The sequence below is a fragment of the Oncorhynchus keta genome, chromosome 22 (genome assembly GCF_023373465.1).
Source record: "Oncorhynchus keta strain PuntledgeMale-10-30-2019 chromosome 22, Oket_V2, whole genome shotgun sequence".
Lineage (NCBI taxonomy): Eukaryota > Metazoa > Chordata > Actinopteri > Salmoniformes > Salmonidae > Oncorhynchus > Oncorhynchus keta.
This window is the reverse complement of record NC_068442.1, coordinates 40271315-40294991: the sequence shown is the minus strand read 5'-3', so window position 1 is coordinate 40294991 and position 23677 is coordinate 40271315. Positions and strand designations below refer to the sequence as shown.

The 23677-nt window shown below is 44.0% G+C and overlaps 1 protein-coding gene across 1 annotated transcript in view; it reads left to right on the top strand.

The window, feature by feature from the left end:
- LOC118397593 (microtubule-associated protein 1B-like) overlaps positions 1-23533 on the top strand; it is a 56659-nt gene extending 33126 nt beyond the window's left edge. Inside the window, exons 3-7 of the mRNA XM_035792522.2 lie at positions 7319-7401; positions 15814-15954; positions 16061-19385; positions 19526-19749; positions 20099-23533. Of these exons, the coding sequence (XP_035648415.1) occupies positions 7319-7401; positions 15814-15954; positions 16061-19385; positions 19526-19749; positions 20099-20254 (3929 nt within the window). The 3' untranslated portion in view covers positions 20255-23533. The remainder of the gene's footprint in view (positions 1-7318; positions 7402-15813; positions 15955-16060; positions 19386-19525; positions 19750-20098) is intronic.
- The last annotated feature ends 144 nt before the right edge of the window (positions 23534-23677 follow it).

The window sequence follows — 23677 nt, the reverse complement described above, 5'->3', positions numbered from 1 at the left end:
CGATCTCGTTACGGTATCTCTGTGCATTCAAATTGCCATCGATAAAATGCAATTGTGTTTGTTGTCCATAGCTTATACCTGCCCATACCGTAACCCCAATCGCCACCATGGGGCACTCTGTTCAACGTGGACATCAGCAAACTGCTCGTCCACACAATGCTATACACGCTGTCTGCCATCTGCCCGGTACAGTTGCAACCGGGATTCATCCATGAAGAGCACACTTCTCCAGCATGCCAGTGGCCTTTGAAGGTGAGACTTTGCCCACTGAAGTCCGTTAAGACGCAGAACTGCAGTCAGATCAAGACCCCGGTGAGGACGTCGAGCTTCCCTGAGATGTTTTCTGACAGTTTGTGCAAACATTATTTGGTTTTGCGCAGTTTCATCACCTGTCTGGGTGACTGGTCTCAGACAATCTCGTAGTTATATAAGCCAAATCTGGAGGTCCTGGGCTGGCGTGGTCACACATGGTCTGCCGTTGTGAGGCCAGTTGGACGTGCTGCCAAATTCTCTAAAATAGCATTTGAAGAGGCTTATGGTAGAGAAATAAACATTTAGCTCTAGTGGACAGTAATGCAGTCAGCATGCCAATTGCATGCTCCCTCCCTCAACTTGAGACATCTGTGGCGTTGTGTGACAAAAATGCCCAGCACAAGGTGCACTTGTTTATTTAGCTTCTTGATATGCCACATCTGCCAGGTGGATAGATTATCTTGGCAAAGGAGAAATCATTTTAACTGGAATGTAAACGCATTTGTGCACAACATTTTGAGAAATAAGATTTCTGTGCATATGGAACATTTCTGTGCTCTTTTATTCCAGTTCATGGGACCAACACTTTACATGTTGCATGTACATTTATCTATCATCCAGGTAATCTACAATACAATCTGGGAAAATTATACAAATGATGTTGAGAAAAAGCTTTGACTGCCTTTACTTCTCCTTAGTCGCCAGCCTTGGTTGGAGGTTATGGCAGAAAGCGTGTGCCCTCTTATGTTGTGGACACTGCATTACCATTCATCAACGTTTTCGCCACCGGCTGTTGTTCTCGCAACACTCAAACTTAACTCAGCTGACTGAATACTGCTTGTGTATTTATCTGTTAATGCAAAACACAACCAAACAAATACTCTTCTGTTGGAAAATGAGAGCATTCAAGAAGAATATGAAACTAACGTTTGCATAACATTCCAAGTGGATTGCAGAACCCTTTGATGAAGACTACCCCTTGGTCCCATTTGACTCTTCATCAGTTCTGGAGGTGTGTGTGTGTGTGTGTGTGTGTGTGTGTGTGTGTGTGTGTGTGTGTGTGTGTGTGTGTGGCATTCTCCCCATTTTCAATCTTGTTTGCGGTACCTTTCGTTCAGTGACCATTCTCAGCAGCACTAAAAGGACTTTGACACTGCATTTTGAAAGCATCCTTTCTGCTTTTCACTCCTTATGATCGAAGCAAACAAAACTGTCCATGGGGTTTGTTGATGACAACAGGGAGAATGTTTTAGCTCTCAGGAAAAGCATCAGGAGGCCATAGGCCTTTTTATGTTGACTGGAAGCGAACAGGGATTGACGTTCGTTGACAAAAGGCACGTTGTCCTACATGCCCCCTCTTGGACTCCATCGGACACTAATGATAGATATGAGTCAATGTTTTCATTTGACTGCCTGGGACTGTGTACGCAATGCCATGGGTGGTACTGGTGCTGTCCATTAACCCTGGCCAGCAGGCTGTTTATGCATGTGAGGTCAGGTAATGGTTTCAAGTAGTAATGTTTTCCAAAGCCCAGTGTCCCGCCTAATTTATAGCAGGAGTTGTCCTTCATAGCCAGATGTCGTATTGTCATATTCGCTCTGTACGCTGAAGCCTGGAAATGCCAGGTTGCTCAGGGTTGGATAAGTTCCACAATTTGAATTTGTTTCTGTGAGATCCAGAGGCCAACAAGCAACCTCTTTTTGTAGAAGAACCTAGAAGCCTGGCACACAAGACCTAAAGCAGGAGAAACATTGCAATGAAGTTTTATTCCTCTACACCTCAACCATACAGCATCAGCTGAGTAGCTCCTTCAGACCGTTATTTGTATAGTTTGCAGTGTAGTTTGTGTGGAGTGTTAGTTGGGAGAACAGAGAAATGAGACAGGTGGCTGATGGAAAGCAGAGACCGAAGTGCCAGGGTGGATGGGTGGGAGGAGTGGTCGGTGTGACCTCGCAGCTTTAAATAGTTGGCCATAGCTGCACCTACCTCACTCTGCAGCCCATCTTCCCACAGTCACCAAGACATAGCAACTTTCTCCTCTGGTACCAAACATTACCTCGCCCCACCATCAGTCCTCACTCACACTTGCTCATGCTAGCTTAAATCAAATCAAATCAAATTTTATTTGTCACATACACATGGTTAGCAGATGTTAATGCGAGTGTAGCGAAATGCTTGTGCTTCTCGTTCCGACAATGCAGTAATAACCAACGAGTAATCTAGCTAACAATTCCAAAACTACTACCTTATACACAACTGTAAAGGGATAAAGAATATGTACATAAAGATATATGAATGAGTGATGGTACAGAGCGGCATAGGCAAGATGCAGTAGATGGTATCGAGTACAGTATATACATATGAGATGAGTATGTAAACAAAGTGGCATAGTTTTAAAGTGGCTAGTGATACATGTATTACATAAAGATGCAGTAGATGATATAGAGTACAGTGTATACATATGAGATAAATAATGTAGGGTATGTAAACATTATATTAAGTAGCATTGTTTAAAGTGGCTAGTGATATATTTTTACATCAATTCCCATTATTAAAGTGGCTGGAGTTGAGTCGGTGTGTTGGCAGCAGCCACTCAATGTTAGTGGTGGCTGTTTAACAGTCTGATGGCCTTGACATAGAAGCTGTTTTTCAGTCTCTCGGTCCCAGCTTTGATGCACCTGTACTGACCTCTCCTTCTGGACGATAGCGGGGTGAACAGGCAGTGGCTCGGGTGGTTGTTGTCCTTGATGATCTTTATGGCCTTCCTGTGACATCGGGTGGTGTAGGTGTCCTGGAGGGCAGGTAGTTTGCCCCCGGTGATGCGTTGTGCAGACCTCACCACCCTCTGGAGAGCCTTGCGGTTGTGGGCGGAGCAGTTGCCGTACCAGGCGGTGATACAGCCCGACAGGATGCTCTCGATTGTGCATCTGTAGAAGTTTGTGTGCTTTTGGTGACAAGCTGAATTTCTTCAGCCTCCTGAGGTTGAAGAGGCGCTGCTGCACCTTCTTCACGATGCTGTCTGTGTGGGTGGACCAATTCAGTTTGTCTGTGATGTGTACGCTGAGGAACTTGAAACTTACTACCCTCTCCACTACTGTTCCATCGATGTGGATAGGGGGGTGTTCCCTCTGCTGTTTCCTGAAGTCCACAATCATCTCCTTAGTTTTGTTGACGTTGAGTGTGAGGTTATTTTCCTGACACCACACTCCGAGGGCCCTCACCTCCTCCCTGTAGGCAGTCTCGTCGTTGTTGGTAATCAAGCCTACCACTGTTGTGTCGTCCGCAAACTTGATGATTGAGTTGGAGGCGTGCGTGGCCACGCAGTCGTGGGTGAACAGGGAGTACAGGAGAGGGCTCAGAACGCACCCTTGTGGGGCCCCAGTGTTGAGGATCAGCGGGGTGGAGATGTTGTTGCCTACCCTCACCACCTGGGGGCGGCCCATCAGGAAGTCCAGTACCCAGTTGCACAGGGCGGGGTCGAGACCCAGGGTCTCGAGCTTGATGACGAGCTTGGAGGGCACTATGGTGTTAAATGACGAGCTGTAGTCGATGAACAGCATTCTCACATAGGTATTCCTCTTGTCCAGATGGGTTAGGGCAGTGTGGTTGAGATTGCATCGTCTGTGGACCTATTTGGGCGATAAGCAAATTGGAGTGGGTCTAGGGTGTCAGGTAGGGTGGAGGTGATATGGTCCTTGACTAGTCTCTCAAACCACTTCATGATGACTGAAGTGAGTGCTACGCGGCGGTAGTCGTTTAGCGCAGTGGTTCACACTTTCAGTTTCACGCGAATGCTGCCATCAATCCACGGTTTCTGGTTTGAGAATGTTTTAATCGTTGCTATGGGAACGACATCTTCAACGCACGTTCTAATGAACTCGCACACCGAATCAGCGTATTAGTCAATGTTGTCGTCTGACGCAATACGGAACATATCCCAGTCCACGTAATGGAAGCAGTCTTGGAGTGTGGAATCAGATTGGTCGGACCAGCGTTGAACAGACCTCAGCGCGGGAGCTTCTTGTTTTAGTTTCTGTCTGTAGGCAGGGATCAACAAAATGGAGTCGTGGTCAGCTTTTCCGAAAGGAGGGCGGGGCAGGGCCTAGGTGTTCCCTTTGTCCAGGTGGGAAAGGGCAGTGTGGAGTGCAATAGACATTGCATCATCTGTGGATCTGTTTGGGCCTTATGCAAATTGGAGTGGGTATAGGGTTTCTGGGATAAGTGTGTTGATATGAGCCATTACCAGCCTTTCAGAGCACTTCATGGCTATGGACGTGAGTGCTACGGGTCTGTAGTCATTTTCGTCAGGTTGCCATTGTGTTCTTGGGCACAGGGACTATGGTGGTCTGCTTGAAACAGCCTTTCAAAGCACTTCATGGCAACCAACGTGAGTGCCATGGGGTGGTAATCATTTAGGCAGGTTACCTTCGCTTCCTTTGACTAGGGTGGTCTGAAACATGTAGTTATTACAGACTCGGTCAGGGAGAGGTTGAAAATGTCTGTGAAGACACTTGCCATTTCGTCAGCGCATGCTCGCAGTACACGTCATGGTAATTCGTCTGCCCCTCGGCTTTGAATGTTGACCTGTTTAAAGGTCTTGCTCACATGGACTACCAAGAGCGTTATCACAGTCATCCAGAACAGCCGGTGCTCTCATGCATGCTTCTATGTTGCTTCGATGTTTTCCCTAATGGGGGTGGTAACACCTTAGCTACTACCCTAATGGGGGTGGTAAACACCTTAGCTACTACCCTAATGGGGGTGGTAACGCTTTAGTTACTTTCCTAATGGGGTGGTAATCAATTTCAATGCTCAATACCTGTTAGCACATATGACTACAGCAAGCAACAATCACATTCTTCTTGACTGGCCAACCACCTGACTTGGACTGGGCCTTTGGGTAACTGTCCACTCTGTTTTGGATCTACTGAGCTTTTGGTTGATGTGCATTTGCGCTGTTGTTCATATGGTAACCTGTTGCGACGAGCAATCCCGTATCCGGGAGCGTAATTATAGCCTCAAGCTCATTACCATAACGCAACGTTAACTATTCATGAAAATCGCAAATGAAATAAATATATTGGCTCACAAGCTTAGCCTTTTGTTAACAACACTGTCATCTCAGATTTTCAAAAAATGCTTTTCAACCATAGCTACACAAGCATTTGTGTAAGAGTATTGATAGCTAGCATAGCGTTAAGCCTAGCATTCAGCAGGCAACATTTTCACAAAAAGCATTCAAATAAAATCATTTACCTTTGAAGAACTTCGGATGTTTACAATGAGGACTCTGTTAGATAGCAAATGTTCAGTTTTTCCAAAAATATTATTTGTGTAGGAGAAATCACTCCATTTTGTTCATCACGTTTGGCAAAAAAAAAAAAAAAAAATTCAGTCATTACAACGCAAACTTTTTTCAAAATTAACTCCATAATATCAACAGAAAAATGGCAAACGTTGTTTAGAATCAATCCTCAAGGTGTTTTTCACATATCTATTCGATGATAAGTCACTCGTGGCAGTTTGGTTTCTCCTCTGTTCAAAATGGAAAAATGCACGCACCTGGAGATTACGCAATAGTTTCGACGGAGGACACCGAGCGGACACCTGGTAAATGTCGTCTCTTATGGTCAATTTTCCAATGATATGCCTACAAATACGTCACAATGCTGCAAACACCTTGGTGAAACGACAGAAAGTGTAGGCTCTCTCCTTGCGCATTCACAGCCATATAAGGAGACATTGGAACACAGCACCTCAAATCTGGCTCACTTCCTGTATGAAATTTCATCTTGGTTTCGCCTGTAGCATTAGTTCTGTGGCATTCACAGACAATATCTTTGCAGTTTTGGAAACGCCAGTGTTTTCTTTCCAAAGCTGTAAATTATATGCATAGTCGAGCATCTTTTCGTGACAAAATATCTTGTTTAAAACGGGAACGTTTTTCATCCAAAAATGAAATACTGCCCCCAGAGGTTCAAGAGGTTAAGACATGGTGCGTTAAGTGACAGCTTCAATAGTGATAATGGATACAGTCCAGAGACTTTGGTCTTTTGTCGGCTTCTCTTCAACTGTAGGCTTGGCTAGTCATAAATTGCTTGTGCAGTTACTTTTACTTTGAGTTATTCCTCTTTATCTCGCTGGAAGTCCTTTCCTCCCCTCCCACAGCCTTATAATGTGTCTATATAACCCATAAAAAACATTGTCCTTGCTTTCTGCCAGGACTTCCATGATTATTTGACCTTTTAGAGCATGTAGCCCCAGTCGTGAAACCGTTTCACCACCCCTCCCATTTCGTCTTGTGAGTTGTTGTGGCAAATTGTTGGCTAAATGGAGATGTTTGGTGCAGTGCATGAGTGAATGTCCCTGTATTCTGGCATGTGATGCAGTAGGAGGAGTGTGGATCACAGGTTGTTTTTTCAGCCTGAATAGCCTCAGTATGTCATTGCAGCTTTTGGAGCATGGGAATAACTAGAATTATTAACAAATATAGCCTAAAACAAAAACATATGATATTTCAAAAGCTTTGCCTTCGTTTCTTTTGAGTTGTATAGCATTATTGTGTAGATGTTGGTTTTTTGGTAACCAATTTTTTTTTTTTGTCTTATTCATGACCGTTGAATCAATACCATTCGAACTACTGGTAAGTCGTGTTTTGTTGAGACCGTCATTTGGGGTATTTTGTTTTTGCCTTGACTCGTTTCAGTACCTTGCCTGGTGTTTGTCCTATTCTCTCTTCAGACCTGCACTGAAAGCTACAGTCAGACTGCTGGCCCAGGGTTTATCTTTAGGCTATGCAAAGCTCTGTGCCTTAATGTAATCGCCGTTGTTGCCTTCTCTTTAGAGGCATTCCACCCAGGGAAGTGTCTATTGACTGGTTGATTCTGGCTATGCTCAAGACTTAAGTGTACGCTGAAGGCCTCTACATCTGCTAAACGGTTTACTGTAAAATCTTTCAGATTGGATTTTGACTTCTGATTTGCACAACCTGTTCAACCATATTAAGGCCGCCTTTTCGCTTCTCCGTACTCTCAGGTTTCTGACCATTTCCCTCCTTCCTTCTAGGTCAGAGGACACTGCAGCATGGTGGAGATGTTCTGGATACCCAGGTGATGGTGAACCCATCCCATGAGTTGGTCTGCTCAGAGGTGAGTCCTAATTAGGCTAAATCTCTCACTGTTAGCATCAGACCTTGTTGTTGAAGTCTTTATTCAGTTTAAAGGTATGCAGTGGGTAGTCTATAGTTCATTTCCCAGTATTTTAAAATGAATATGTTCAGAATGATAAAATCACATCTTTATGAAAGTCAGTATTACATAGTATTAAAGTATTTTTACACTATTTTATTTACACTCCTTCTGTGTAGTTGACCCCCCAAAAAAATAACGTATTTATATTTTGTTTTTAGGGCTGCAATCCCGTTAACGGGATGATATGACAACAGTGCAGGGCGCCAAATTCAAAACAACAGAAATCTCATAGATAAAATTCCTCAAACATACATGTATCTTATACCGTTTTAAAGGTAATCTGGTTGTTAATCCCACCACAGTGTCCGATTTCAAATAGGCTTTACAGCGAAAGCACCACAAACGATTATGTTAGGTGACCACATACTCACAGAAAAATTCTGCCTTTTTTCCAGCCAAAGAGAGGAGTCACAAAAAGCACAAATAGAGATCAAATTAATCACTAACCTTTGATCTTCATCAGATGACACTCATAGGACTTCATATTACACAATACATGTATGTTTTGTTTGATAAAGTTCATATATAAAAATCTCAGTATACATTGGCGCGTTATGTTCACCAGTTCCAAAAACATCCGGTGATATTACAGAGAGCCACATCATTTTACAGAAATACTCATTATAAATGTTGATAAATACAATTGTTAGCCATGGAAATATAGATATACCTCTCCTTAATGCAACCGCTGTGTGTCAGATTTAAAAAAAACTAAAAAGCAAACCATGCAATAATCTGAGACTGCGCTCAGAAAATAAATCAAATTATCCGCCATGTTGGAGTCAACAGAAATCACATTATAAATATTCCTTTACCTTTGACGATCTTCATCAGAATGCACTCCCAGGAATCCTAGTTCCACAATAAATCCTTGATTTGTTCGATATAATGTACATTATTTATGTCCAAGTAGCTACTTTTGTTAGTGCGTTTAGTACACAAATCCAAACGCTCGTGCAGGTCCATCCGAACGTCGGACGAAGACTTCAAAAAGTTATATTACAGGTCGAAACTTGTCAAACTATCTTTAGGATGTTGTCATCATAAATCTTCATTAAAGTTCCAACCGGAGATTTCCTATGTCTGTAGAAAAGCCATGGAACGCAGTTCGCAATCATGTGAAATGCGCATGACCAGAACCTGGCTCTCTGCCAGACCACTGACTCAAAGAGCTCCCATCTGGCTCCACAACACAGAAGCCTCATTCAAGTTTCTAAAGACAGTTGACATCTAGTGGAAGCCCTAGGAAGTGCAACTTTATCCATATCCCACTGTGTATTCAATAGGGGCTGGGTTGAATATCGACCAACCTCAGATTTCCCACTCCCTGTTTGGATTTCTTCTCAGGTTTTTGCCTGCCATATGAGTTCTGTTATACTCACAGACATCATTCAAACAGTTTTAGAAACTTCAGAGGGTTTTCTATCCAAATGTACTAATAATATGCATATATTAGCTTCTGGGACTGAGGAGCAGGCTGTTGACTCTGGACACCTCTGGGCACCTTTCATCCAAGCTACTCAATACTGCCCCTGCAGCCATAAGAAGTTAGTGAGAGAATTGGTTGACATTTTCATTGTAGTCAATGGCAAGTGATGACTCAGAGCAAAATGTCTACAAATTTTCTCTGTAATTAAACAAAATATCAACATTTTTTAACCTCGCCTTGAAGTAATCTTTGATTATCGTTCAATAGCAATTTTACTAAGGTTTGCTCTGCTTTGCATAGTATCCAAGATGGCGTAGCAGTAAGTCGTCCTGTCGTCCCGTCCCTGTATATATCGCTTCTTTTTCTTTTTTTATTTTACATATTTTTCTTCGCATACCTCATTAACCTCATAGTCCGCCCCATCCCGCATGCGGTAGCGTTACTACAGCCTCAAGCTCATTACCATAACGCAACGTTAGCGATTTCTAAAAATCGCAAATGAAATGAAATAAATATGCCTGCTCTCAAGCTTATCCTTTTCTTAACAATCATGTCGTCTCAGATTTTCAAAATATGCTTTAGAACCAGACAAAAGCAATAATTTGTGTAAGAGTGGTGATAGCTAGCTTAACATTTAGCGTTAGCATTTAGCACGCAACATATTCACAAAAAACAGCAAAGGGATCAAATAAAATAATTTACCTTTGAAGAACTTCAGATGTTTCAATGAGGAGACTCTGTTACATAGCAGATGTCCAGTTTTTCCTGAAAGATTCTTGTGTAGGACACATCGTTCCGTTTTGTTACTATGCATTTGGCTACCAAAACTAACCGAAAATTCAGTCACCTACACGTCAAACTTTTTTCCGAATTAACTCCATAATATCGACTGAAACATGGAAAACGTTGTTTGAATCAATCCTCAAGGTGTTTTGTCATGTATCTCTTCATTGAAATGCCGTCCCTGGAAGCGTGCATTCTTCTCTGATTCGGATGGAAAAATACTGGTAGCTGACTTTTGCGCACCAATTTCCACGCAGACACCGTGCGGGACACTTGGCAATTGTAGTCTCTTATGGTCAATCTTCCAATGATATGCCTACAAATACGTCACAATGCTGCAGACACCTTGGGGAAACGATAGAAAGTGTCCGTTCATTCCTGTCGCATTCACAGCCATATAAGGCGATCATGGAAAACGTAGCTTCAGAAATCCTGTTCATTTCCTGGTCGCTGAAACATCTTGGTTTTGCCTGAAGCTTTTGTTCTAAGGCACTCACAGTGAAAATCTTTGCAGTTCTGGAAACGTCAGAGTGTCTTCTTTCCAAAACTATCAATTCCAAGCATAGTCGAGCATCTTTTCGTGACAAAATATTGCGCTTAAAACGGGCACGTCTTTTTATCCAAAAATGAAATAATGCCCCTAGAGGACTAACAGGTTAAAAACATTTTGTTAAACCTAAGCTTCCAAATACTCTCCTGCAACCCGCCTCACACAATGTAGCTATTTTTCCTAAAGTATTTATATTTACTTCGGAACCGGAACCCCTCAACTGAAGCTAGCCAGCTAACCACCAGCTATGCTAGCGGTCTTCAGCTAACCGGTCATCAGCGAACCTTTAGCCCGGAAAGCTCTCGCCAGTTCGAACAAAGCGACTCTAACCAGAGCACAACGTACCTATTTATTTTTCATCCCAAGATTCCCACTGCAAACGGAACATTTTTCAGCTGGATCTTCACAACTAGCTATCTAGCTAAACTGCAACCCCGGATGATTACCCCTGGCTAGCGTTCCCACCCACTTAGCCTGAAGCTAGCCCAGCCAGAGCACCTGTAGCATACTCCTGGGCTACAATATCCGGGCCCACGACCGGTCTGTCGAGGTCACCGCATGAAGAGGAATAAACAGACTCACCCCATCGCGACGTCCCCCAAAGGCTAACTCTCTAGCCCTCGCTATCTCCCTGCTTGCTAATTCGGCCTGCTTGTCTAGCTCCGGTCCGCTAACTGCTACCTTGTCTAGCCCGGGCCTACGAACTATTAGCTTGTTAGCACAGGCCTGCTAACCGTCTGAATCACCGTTTTTTTACCTGGATAACACTCGCCAGTCCAGCTTCCCTGCCCATCCACCGCTGCCCCCTGGACACTGATCTCTTGGCTACATAGCTGACGCACGCTGGACTGTCCATTAATCATGGTACTCCATTCTGCTTGTTTGTTTTATCTGTCGGCCCCATTGCCTAGTCAACGCCATTTTACCTGCTGTTTGTTGTGCTAGCTGATTAGCCTCGCCTACTGTTTTAGCTACCTTTCCCAATTCAACACCTGTGATTACTGTATGCCTCGCTGTATGTCTCTCTCAAATGTCAATATGCCTTGTATACTGTTGTTCAGGTTAGTTATCATTGTTTTAGTTCACAATGGAGCCCCTAGTTCCACTCTTCATACCCCTGTTACCTCCTTTGTCCCACCTCCCACACATGCGGTGACCTCACCCATTACAACCAGCACGTCCAGAGATACAACCTCTCTCATAATCACCCAGTGCCTGGGCTTACCTCCGCTGTACCCGCACCCCACCATACCCCTGTCTGCGCATTATGCCCTGAATATATTCTACCATGCCCAGAAACCTGCTCCTCTTATTCTCTGCCCCCAACGCTCTAGGCGACCAGTTTTGATAGCCTTTAGCCGCACCCTCATACTACTCCTTCTCTGCTCCGCGGGTGATGTGGAGGTAAACCCAGGCCCTGCATGTCCCCAGACACCCTCATTTGTTGACTTCTGTGATCGAAAAAGCCTTGGTTTCATGCATGTCAACATCACACCGTGCTTTTACACCTGCATTGTTTGCTGTTTGGGGTTTTAGGCTGGGTTTCTGTACAGCACTTTGAGATATCAGCTGATGTACGAAGGGCTATATAAATAAATTTGATTTGATTTGATCAGAAGCCTCCTCCCTAAGTTTGTTTTACTCACTGCTTCAGCACACTCTGCTAACCCTGATGTCCTTGCCGTGTCTGAATCCTGGCTCAGGAAGACCACCAAAAATTCAGAGATTTCCATACCCAATTATAACATCTTCCGTCAAGATAGGACTGACAAAGGGGGAGGAGTTGCAGTCTACTGCAGAGATAGCCTGCAATGTAATGTCATACTTTCCAGGTCCATACCCAAACAGTTCGAACTACTAATTTTGAAAATTACTCTCTCCAGAAATAAGTCTCTCACTGTTGCTGCCTGCTACCGACCACCCTCAGCTCCCAGCTGTGCCCTGGACACCATTTGTGAATTGATCGACCCCCATCTAGCTTCAGAGTTTGTTCTGTTAGGTGACCTAAACTGGGATATGCTTAACACCCCGGCAGTCCTACAATCTAAGCTAGATGCCCTCAATCTCAATCAAATCATCAATGAACCCACCAGGTACAACCCTAACTCTGTAAACAAGGGCACCCCCATAGACGTCATCCTGACCAACTGGCCCTCCAAATACACCTCCGCTGTCTTCAACCAGGATCTCAGCGATCACTGCCTCATTGCCTGTATCCGCCACGGAGCCGCAGTCAAACGACCACCCCTCATCACTGTCAAACGCTCCCTAAAACACTTCTGTGAGCAGGCCTTTCTAATCGACCTGGCCCGGGTATCCTGGATGGACATTGACCTCATCCCGTCAGTTGAGGATGCCTGGTCATTCTTTAAAAGTAACTTCCTCACCATTTTAGATAAGCATGGTCCGTTCAAAAAATGCAGAACCAAGAACAGATACAGCCCTTGGTTCACTCCAGACCTGACTGCCCTCGACCAGCACAAAAACATCCTGTGGCGGACTGCAATAGCATCGAATAGTCCCTGTGATATGCAACTGTTCAGGGAAGTCAGGAACCAATACACGCAGTCAGTCAGGAAAGCTAAGGCCAGCTTCTTCAGGCAGAAGTTTGCATCCTGTAGCTCCAACTCCAAAAAGTTCTGGGACACTGTGAAGTCCATGGAGAACAAGAGCACCTCCTCCCAGCTGCCCACTGCACTGAGGCTAGGTAACACTGTCTCCACCGATAAATCCATGATTATCGAAAACTTCAATAAGCATTTCTCAACGGCTGGCCATGCCTTTCGCCTGGCTACTCCAACCTAGGCCAACAGCTCCGCCCCCCCCCCGCAGCTCCTCGCCCAAGCCTCTCCAGGTTCTCCTTTACCCAAATCCAGATAGCAGATGTTCTGAAAGAGCTGCAAAACCTGGACCCGTACAAATCAGCTGGGCTTGACAATCTGGACCCTCTATTTCTGAAACTATACGCCGCCATTGTCGCAACCCCTATTACCAGCCTGTTCAACCTCTCTTTCATATCGTTTGAGATCCCCAAGGATTGGAAAGCTGCCGCAGTCATCCCCCTCTTCAAAGGGGGAGACACCCTGGACCCAAACTGTTATAGACCTATATCCATCCTGCCCTGCCTATCTAAGGTCTTCGAAAGCCAAGTCAACAAACAGGTCACTGACCATCTCGAATCCCACCGTACCTTCTCCGCTGTGCAATCTGGTTTCCAAGCCGGTCACGGGTGCACCTCAGCCACACTCAATGTACTAAACGATATCATAACCGCCATCGATAAAAGACAGTACTGTGCAGCCGTCTTCATTGACCTTGCCAAGGCTTTCGACTCTGTCAATCACCATATTCTTATCGGCAGACTCAGTAGCCTCGGTTTTTCGGATGACTGCCTTGCCTGGTTCACCAATTACTTTGCAGACAGAGTTCAGTGTGTCAAATCGGAGGGCATGCTGTCCGGTCCTCTGGCAGTCTCTATGGGGGTGCCACAGGGTTCAATTCTCGGCCGACTCTTTTCTCTGTATATATCAATGATGTTGCTCTTGCTGCGGGCGATTCCCTGATCCACCTCTACGCAGACGACACCATTCTATATACTTTCGGCCCGTCATTGGACACTGTGCTATCTAACCTCCAAACGAGCTTCAATGCCATACAGCACTCCTTCCGTGGCCTTCAACTGCTCTTAAACGCTAGTAAAACTAAATGAATGCTTTTCAACCGATCGCTGCCTGCACCCGCATGCCCGACTAGCATCACCGACCTTGAATATGTGGACATCTATAAGTACCTAGGTGTCTGGCTAGACTGCAAACTCTCCTTCGACTCATATCAAACATCTCCAATCGAAAGTCAAATCAAGAGTCGGCTTTCTATTCCGCAACAAAGCCTCCTTCACTCACGCCGCCAAGCTTACCCTAGTAAAACTGACTATCCTACCGATCCTCGACTTCGGCGATGTCATCTACAAAATTGCTTCCAACACTCTACTCAGCAAACTGGATGCAGTCTATCACAGTGCCATCCGTTTTGTCACTAAAGCACCTTATACCACCCACCACTGCGACTTGTATGCTCTAGTCAGCTGGCCCTCGCTACATATTCGTCGCCAGACCCACTGGCTCCAGGTCATCTACAAGTCCATGCTAGGTAAAGCTCCGCCTTATCTCAGTTCACTGGTCACGATGGCAACACCCATCCGTAGCACGCGCTCCAGCAGGTGTATCTCACTGATCATCCCAACACCTGATTTGGCCGCCTTTCGTTCCAGTACTCTGCTGCCTGTGACTGGAACGAACTGCAAAAATCGCTGAGGTTGGAGACTTTTATCTCCCTCACCAACTTCAAACATCTGCTTTCTGAGCAGCTAACCGATCGCTGCAGCTGTACATAGTCTATTGGTAAATAGCCCACCCATTTTCACCTACCTCATTCCCATACTGTTTTTTATACTGTTTTTATTTATTTACTTTTCTGCTCTTTTGCACACCAATATCTCTACCTGTACATGACCATCTGATCATTTATCACTCCAGTGTTAATCTGCAAAATTGTAATTATTCGCCTACCTCTTCATGCCTTTTGCACACATTGTATATAGACTGCCCTTTTTTTTCTCTCTCTACTGTGTTATTGACTTGTTAATTGTTTACTCCATGTGTAACTCTGTGTTGTCTGTTCACACTGCTATGCTTTATCTTGGCCAGGTCGCAGTTGCAAATGAGAACTTGTTCTCAACTAGCCGACCTGGTTAAATAAAGGTGAAATAAAAAAAAATAAAAAAAATAGCTATTGCTTTGTTCTGAGATGGAAAGGATCCAATTTCTCATATGCCATCTGCACTACACACTGCCATTGCATAACACGCTTCTTTTCCCTGCCATCTGGCTCTCATTTCATACTGGAAATCAAATTGTTTTGCTGCTGTAATGATTCACAAAACCCTCCTCACACCAACATAATCTCCTTTAGCATGTGCCTTATGCTTAATGCACTTGTGATATTTTAGAATGCATTAAATGGAGAAATATAAAGTTGGTCTCTGGCTTTATCTGTGTTCTCTGCAAGCGTATCTGCTGGTAGTTTCAGGTATTTGTTTTTCAATGTTAAGCCTGAACAAGGTTTGCAGTAGGCTTAGTACTGGATATGTAAACAGTAATTCTCTAAATATTTTCTTGGGGAAAGGATGGGTGGGGTGAGGATTTTTCCACATTGAAGTGCTGCTTTTCACAGCTTGAGATTATTTGTGGAAACATCTATGAGTGTGTCCTTGTGTTTTGATCTCTTGATTACATTGTATACCTTTTAAATGTGGGTTGTTTGTGGCCTTTGGTATGCATTTAATTTGGATCAAAATGAAGGTCTTATCTGGCCATAACATAATGCCATTTAGCCTTTTTATCATATTATAGACTGTAGGCTTGAATGAGAGGCCTTGTTTCTCTGTGTGTTCTGTAACACCAACACAGTCTATACTATTGACCTATTTGGAGTAGTAAAGGCTACTAAATGGAGCTTAATTTTCATGACTTTCTTTCCATTTCACTAGGTGCGCCGGCTTATATCTGATGTGTCTCGCCACAAGTTGTTGGTTCTTGCTGGACAATGTGTTGAAGAGGCAGGAGATCTTGTCTTACAAACAGGATGTTTCTCTCTGAGTGACTTCATTCACATATTTGCTGATGAGGAGGTGAATTCATATTTTACTGTAATATTCATTCAAGTTACAGATCAATCGAAACTAAATCTAAGCTGGTGAAGAGATTTACATCAAACCATTCTATCTCCTTGAACAGATTGGAGAGTTGTTGAGCTCTGCAGATCCCACACAAAAAGCTAACCTCACGCTGAGTTGTCCCAACTCTGGGGTGTGGAAGAACTCTGTGTTGGAGAAACACAGCCTACAAGACTTCATCAACATCAAAACAAACCCACCATCAGTGCTACCTGAAATGGAAGGTCTGCAAGAGTTCACAGAATACCTCTCAGAGTCCCTGGAGCCACAGTCTCCGTTTGAGCTGCTAGAGCCCCCCAGTACTGTGGGCTTCCTCAAACTCTCCCGCCCCTGCTGCTATGTATTTCCAGGTGGGAGAGGAGACTCTGCCTTCTTTGCTGTTAATGGTTTCAACGTTCTGGTCAATGGTGGGTCAGATCCTCGCTCCTGTTTCTGGAAACTGGTTAGACATTTGGACAGAGTTGACTCCCTGCTCCTCACTCACATTGGGGCTGACAATCTGCCAGGGGTGAACAGTCTTCTCCAAAGGAAAGCAGTAGAACTGGAGGAGGAACATTCTACTGACTCTCAGATCAATGAGGACTGGATGAAAAATCTAATTTCCCCTGAGATTGGGGTCGTTTTCCTTAATGCTCCAGAGAGATTGAAGTCATTCCGGAGTGATCCCAAAGAACTGCGGAGCTGCGACCAAGTGGCACTCACTTTGCAACACCTTGAAAGGCTAACGATCAATCCAGAACCTCTTAGTCGCTCAAATGGACCCAGCATTGATCCTCTTATTCTTTTCCAGAAGATGGGAGTCGGTAGACTAGAGCTGTACATTCTTAACCCAGTCAAAGGCAGTAAAGACCTTGAGGCTTTCATGAAGACCTGGCCCGGCAATGGATCTAACATAAAAGGCTCAGAGATGCCCCTGTCTTGCCTTGTCTCCATCTGTGCTCTACTGGTGTGGCATCCTGCCAGTCCTCATGAGAAGATCATTCGAGTTCTCTTCCCTGGGTGTACTCCGCAGGCCAAGATTCTTGAAGGACTTGAGAAAGTAAAGCATCTAGAATTCCTGAAACATCCAGCCGTGAGCCTCAGGGACCTTGAAGCATCCAAATCAGATAAACAACCAAAACGTGCAGAGAGTCGGGAGAGCCTTAAGTCCCTGCCCAAGGATTCAAGACCTAGCAGTGCCTTGCTGAAGGACAAAGTTGGACGTGGGGATGTTAAAAAGCAAGACATGAAGTCCAAACCCAAGGCTCCAAGTGACATTGCTGATAAAGAATGGAAGGAAGGGGAAGATAAGTCCAAATTGAAGGATGGGGATGCTAAACAAAGGCCTCCAAAGGCTGAAAAGCTTATGCCAAAGAAAGAACCTTTAAAGGATGAGAAAAAAGAAGTAAAAAAGGATGAGAAAGCCTCTACAGGTGTTGTCAAAAAGGAAGAGAATTTGGAGAAAAAGAAAGAACCAGTTAAGAAAGAAACTCTTGGTCCAAGACCAAAGAAAGACATCAAACATGATCAAAAGAAAGATATCAAGAAGGAGGTAAAGCCAGAGGAGAAGAAACCAACAAAACCTCTCAACAACAAGGATGTCAAAAAAGCGACAACTGGACCTTCATTAGGAAACGCAGAGGCAAAAAAGCCTTTAGTCAAGAATGGAACATTGAAGAAGGATGCAATCCCCAAGAAAGACTCATTGAACAAGGCGGCAAAGCTAAAGACTGATAAAAAGGAGCCGGAGAATCATAAAGTTTCTGCCTCTGAGGGGGATGCTGATCGTTCCAAAATGTCAACGCCTGAAGACATGACAGCGGAATTCGAGAACCTCAGAGCAGAAAATGCAAAGTCAGAGGAAAGGACTGCTGTTGTAGTGGACACTATAGCGGACATTGAAGGAATAGAGCAACCTGCGGCAGAGAATGGCTCAAGAGCAATTGCAGAGATGGGGGACATCTTGGAAAGTCCACAAAAGTTCACCTGCATGGAGACACTGCCAAATCCAGAGAAAGCCCTGGGAACCACTTCGCCTCTTGACAAAACTCAGAAAAGTGACCACAGCGTGAACTTTGATCTCACACCAACTGAATACAGGCTACTTGATGGGGCCCTGAGAAATGGGCAAGAAGATGTTTGCACTAGCTCAGATGAGAAGACTTTAGAGTTGGTCTCCCCTGCTGACTCAGCCCCTAATAGCGCTGGGCATACCCCTTTCCACCAATCACCTGAAGAGGATGCTCAGGGCTCTGGTGAGGACAGTAGTCTCGGGGGAAGGGTGCCTAGCATTGGGTTTGAAGACTACCACATCATGGGTTCTTGCAGGAACTCCGAGGTAGGCTCCTTGAGGGGGAACCTAGGAAACTCCATGTCGTCCCAGGACAAACAATCAAGTCTTTTGACACTGAGTCCCTTCATGCTGCCTGACTCTGTCTCACCCAATATTACCTCCATGCCTGCTGAAATCGGTTCACCACACTCGACAGAAGTTGACGAGTCTCTTTCTGTGTCTTTTGAACAGGTGCTCCCATCTATTGATGAGTCACCCAAGGGAGACCATATGGACACGTCCTACTCAAATGGGCATTTAGCAGATTCTGACTCCAAAATGGGGATGCCCTTACCCTTGAGTACATCTCATAACACGCGTCCTCCAGGGGATGGCTCAGAGGAACGCCTTCCTGGACTACATGGTGTTCTCCCTGACATTCCCCATGATGTCGACCTCTGCCTGGTCTCACCCTGTGAATTCAAGCACTCAAAGTCCCCAGAGAACCAACAGCAGCATCGGTCTCTAGGGCTAGCCACGGGTAGCCCGCGAGAACTCTCTGAAGACAGCAACCACTCCCAGGAGCTAGCTAAGCCACAAAGCGGAAGTAATAGTGATCGACATTCACCTCAAGGTCAGGAGACCCCTCCCACGTCTGCTAGTGAATCCCTCAACACAGCTACAGATTCAGACATACCCCCAGGGACTGAGGACTGCCCTTCCATCACTGCAGACATGGACTCAGACGAGGACTCTGGGAGTTTCCCGCCCCACCATCCACATGACCATCCCAGCTCTTACTCCTCTAACAGGGGAGCACAATATTCCTCTCAGGACCCTCCCCCAGCCCCAATGAAGGATCTGCCCCCCTTGCCGCCCCAGCCCGGTACCTGCATGACTGACCCTGAGGCTGATGCACCAAGCAAGACCTCAAAGAGTGCCGCCATAAAAACCAAGAAACCAGCTGGGGTCACACAGAGGTCAACGTCAGCCACCAGTACAGCTCTGAACAGCAAGACCAAGGCTGGCAGCACAACTGGTACATTGAAGACCACCTCAAGCCTTGACACAAGGTCTTCATCCCGCACTACCACTAGTGGCTCCAGACCTGGAACTTCAAAGTCAGTTTCTTCAGGTAGGCACAGACAGGGTTTTACACTTTGAATGATGGCATATTAGCATGGTTCATTACTTGCTTTCTAAAATAATTGTTTGTACTTGCAAGTTATTGCATTTCATTTAGTCTTATATCTAACTCTGCTATCTGTCCTGCAGGTTCTCTGGGCAGTAAGGTCAGTGCAGCTGGAAGTGCACCAGTTTATTTGGACATGGCTTATCTCCCCTCTGGTTGTGCCTCTGCCACCATTGACGTGGACTTCTTCCGACGCCTGCGCTCCTCCTGCTACATCGTCAGTGGCGACGAGCCCCTGAAGGAGTCAGTCATGAGACCCATTCTCGACGCTCTACTGGAGGGAAAGACTGCCTGGCCCGATGTGCAGGTCAGCCCCCAATCTTCTCATTTCTCTTTTTCTATGTACATTTGTAGAATGTCAACCAACGTAGACTCCGTTAAATGACGTTGCCATGAGCAGCACCAGAGATATTGAGATGAGAGAGATGCAGTATTTGCGCATGTGTACAGGTTTGCTTCCTGCTGTTTACGGTGTGTTAGTCAGGGTACCAAAACAGTGGATAAGTTGAGCCTCACACTTCAATGCTCTTAGTTGTTGTGGAAATTGACCTACTATGCTGTTTACTTTCTGCATCTACGTCATATCGCGGAGTCTACCTTTAAGTCTGTCTACTATGTTCTCATTTGAATTTGCCCTTCTAACTTTCCACTCTCAGGTGACCCTGATCCCCACCTTTGACTCGCTGACGATGCACGAGTGGTACCAGGAAACCCATGAGAGGCAGAGAGAGCTGGGTATTACCGTGTTGGGCAGCAACAGCACTGTGGCCATGCAGGAGGAGACCTTCCCTGCCTGCAAAGTGGAGTTCTGAGAGTGGTGAAACGAGATGAAGCTACAAATCTCTGCCCTCTCACCCACTCTTAAATTGGGATGGACTAATTTCCCCCATCTACAACTGATGATTTCCCACCCCAGCATGCTTCAAGTATAGCCTGGTGGATTAGCAGGCCTTACTCATCCTTTCAATCTTATCAATATACATAAGACCCCAGCAAACACTCTGACCCATCTTTGTCTTGGGTATGTCTATGCCATGGAAATGAAGGCAGAACATGAATATGTCCAAGAGTCTTTGGTCTACCAACATGAAGAAAGGTTGTTCATTATGAATGCTAGGTAAGGTGGAGCTTAAAGACTGTCTATAGTAACCGAAGGTCCTCACATTTCTTACCATTTAGCCAGGTAGTTGTGATCCAAATCCATGACAGCTCAAAGGAGACTAGTCGACAGCTGTGGGAAACCCTCTGCCTCAATGGGACTCATGAGTTCTTCCTTCAACGATTATTTCATCCGTAAAACATTTCATAGGTATATTTACACCCATGTGCACAGTTATCAATTTCCAAAGACAAGGGAACCACAGTGAGTGAAGGAGTGTCACAATATAATATGATGTTAAAAGGCAGAGGTTGTGTGTGAGGAGGTGAATATGGGACATATGTCTCCTGGTGCGCTGGTAAAACATGAGACCTCAGCACTTACTGGAGGACAACATGTTTCTACATCCCATTTTAGTTTCATAGACTGTCTATGAACATTGAGATGGACAGTGTCTTTGCAGGTAATGATATGCATGTGAATAGAAGAATTACCCCAACATTGACAAGTGTTTCAATAAAACATTTTTTGTAGAACATTTATATCAGTCACTTTAACCCTTCATGTAGAGTACACACTATGGGGATACAATTTTGACATTGTCTTCTTAAATGAAATAACTCGGTACATTCTAGGTAATGATTTGAACTAAAATGAAATACTAATACATATTGGTTGATGGAAGGCAATAAGAAATGCAGTATTTTATGTACAAACTCATGACTGAATTACAATTTTAGTACTTGGTAGTTATTTCATTAGGAAGGGCACTGAATTAAGTGTAAACGCTACAGTATATTTCCACACTAATAAATCATTTTTTTGTGAAACACGATGTCTACTGCCGGCAGGTCTAGCATTTCTGATTATGTCAAAAGTCAGGTCAAGAAGACCCTCAATCTTGTTTGTATTCAATAATATTTTGCATTGGTGCCCAGGATATCAACTGTATCCAAACCCATATTTGAGTCCCAATCAAAGACCAGATGTAAATGTATGTCACATGCGCAATAGAGGGTAAGCTTCACTGAAGAGGGATTAATAGATATGCTAATAGGGAAGTCATGAGAAATACATTACATTTATCTCAGTGGTTTATTATTGTGCAGAAGTGAATAAATGCTAAAACAGATGTTTAACTAGAAAGACAAATCTGTTATATCAGCAATCGTTTGTGTATTCAGTTAATAGCAGTAGAATGTACAGTAGACGGCTTTATCTGTGAATGTGGACACTTTTAGCCTATATCAAAACAGATTGGGTCCAAATGCATGCCACCAAGGCTTGCACAACCATGCCCACAATATTACATGTGGACCAAGCACTCACTGGGTTATAATGCTCTTTATTACGAAGGATATTTTCATTTTATTCAAGAAGAAGGATTATGAAAGGATTTTAACATTTATTATTACCCAAGTTACATAACTCTTACTCTTAGAACAATTATTTTCCATTTTACTACAGTTGAAGTGATCGTTTTTGTTGCATGCAGAGTTATACAAGCATGCAGATCTCACGTTTTCTTTTGTAAGTTTGAATTGAATATCAGTTTAATGTAATATCACATCTGGTATTAAAGCAAACTAATGCCATGGCTCATCCAGAGCATCACTGTAGACGTCTTCATGTGAAAGGGTGTATGCAGCCAGCCACATTTAGGCAGATCATGGATTTCCAATTATTTCATACAGAAGAATGTCAAATCCTTTATCTTATCAATTCATTAACAATGATATTTTATTCATTTTTCCTTAATCATTGAGTTCTCTTTATATATCAATAATGTGGCATAGCTACTTTCATTTGCAAACCTTTGGTTAGCAACCGGCTGCTCACATGATATCATAAGCCAATGGCAGGACAGAGCAAGCAGAACCGATCTCATTGTTGTTCTGAAAGAAAATCATGTTTTTTGGTACTAGCCATAATAAGTCTGAGCAAAAATGATTGAAAATGGATTGCATTTCATTGGTCACTTATTTGGATAGATATTTCACACTAATGGAGTTAAGAATTATATCATCGTTAACTCAACTTTGACTATAACAAATCAGTCCCATCATGTCCATGTAAAGATATGTCCATTTAACGTGTGCCCTTTGTCACAGGTTTTGGACTCAATGCATTGGATATTGTGTGGCTCTTACGCCCTCTGCTGGCCATAACATTTCTTAGCTGTTCTGAAAGCTGTATTCATCAATAATTACAGTTGTGGCCAAAAGGATAGCATGGGCAGGGCCATTCCACCATTTTAATGTAGTCAACTGGATGGGATTTCCATCTTCATTGGCTCCTGGTGACCCTGTTGAAGTTCTGTCCAATTGGGTCATCAGGAGGGATCTGCCAATTTTGAAGAAGAAGAAAATTGTCAGACTCTATAATGGCACAGATACAAAGATGAGTACTCCATCTCTGTAGATGTGTGTATTTTGAAAGCAATGTTCAGTGGTATATTTGGCTCATTGGAATAGTTCTAAACATTGGCCCTGTATTTCTGTGCCTCTGTTTCCATCCCTGCGCCATTATAATAAAAGTATTTGATTGAGATACCTCTGTCATAATACAAGTGACAGTAGCACATAACGAATGTTCAATCTAAATCAGGCCCCAAAATAAATAAACACATTTTAAGTTAATATGCTCTTTCTCTTTGGACATTTTGAGAGTTAGTACATTTCTTTAATGCTATTGTTTTTTTTTGTGCTATATTTTTCATAGTTATATACACCTCTTTTCCCCTGCACTTATAAATGTATGTTTGTCTATGTCCATATGCTGTTGGTGGTTCACACATCACACTTCCAAGTTTCTGGACTTCACCCACTAAATGCTATGAATGTTGGTCAAATTTTCCAAAGACTGCTGGTTTCCCCAGTGTCAAGTGGGTGGGGTGGTTAGTTGCATAATGACAGTGGATATATAATTCAGTATAGAAACACTAATTTAGTTTTTTGCTTTTTCAATAAATATACCCCTTTTATAAATCTGTGCTCTTTGTAATTGGTGTTATTTCCCTGACTTTCAACCAGTGGGGCCTCCTCAGAGGAGGAAGGGGAGTACCATCCTCAGTGAATTTCATACAGATTGGGAAACTTGTAAAAGGGGAACCTTTTTTAGATAAAACTGTACTAAA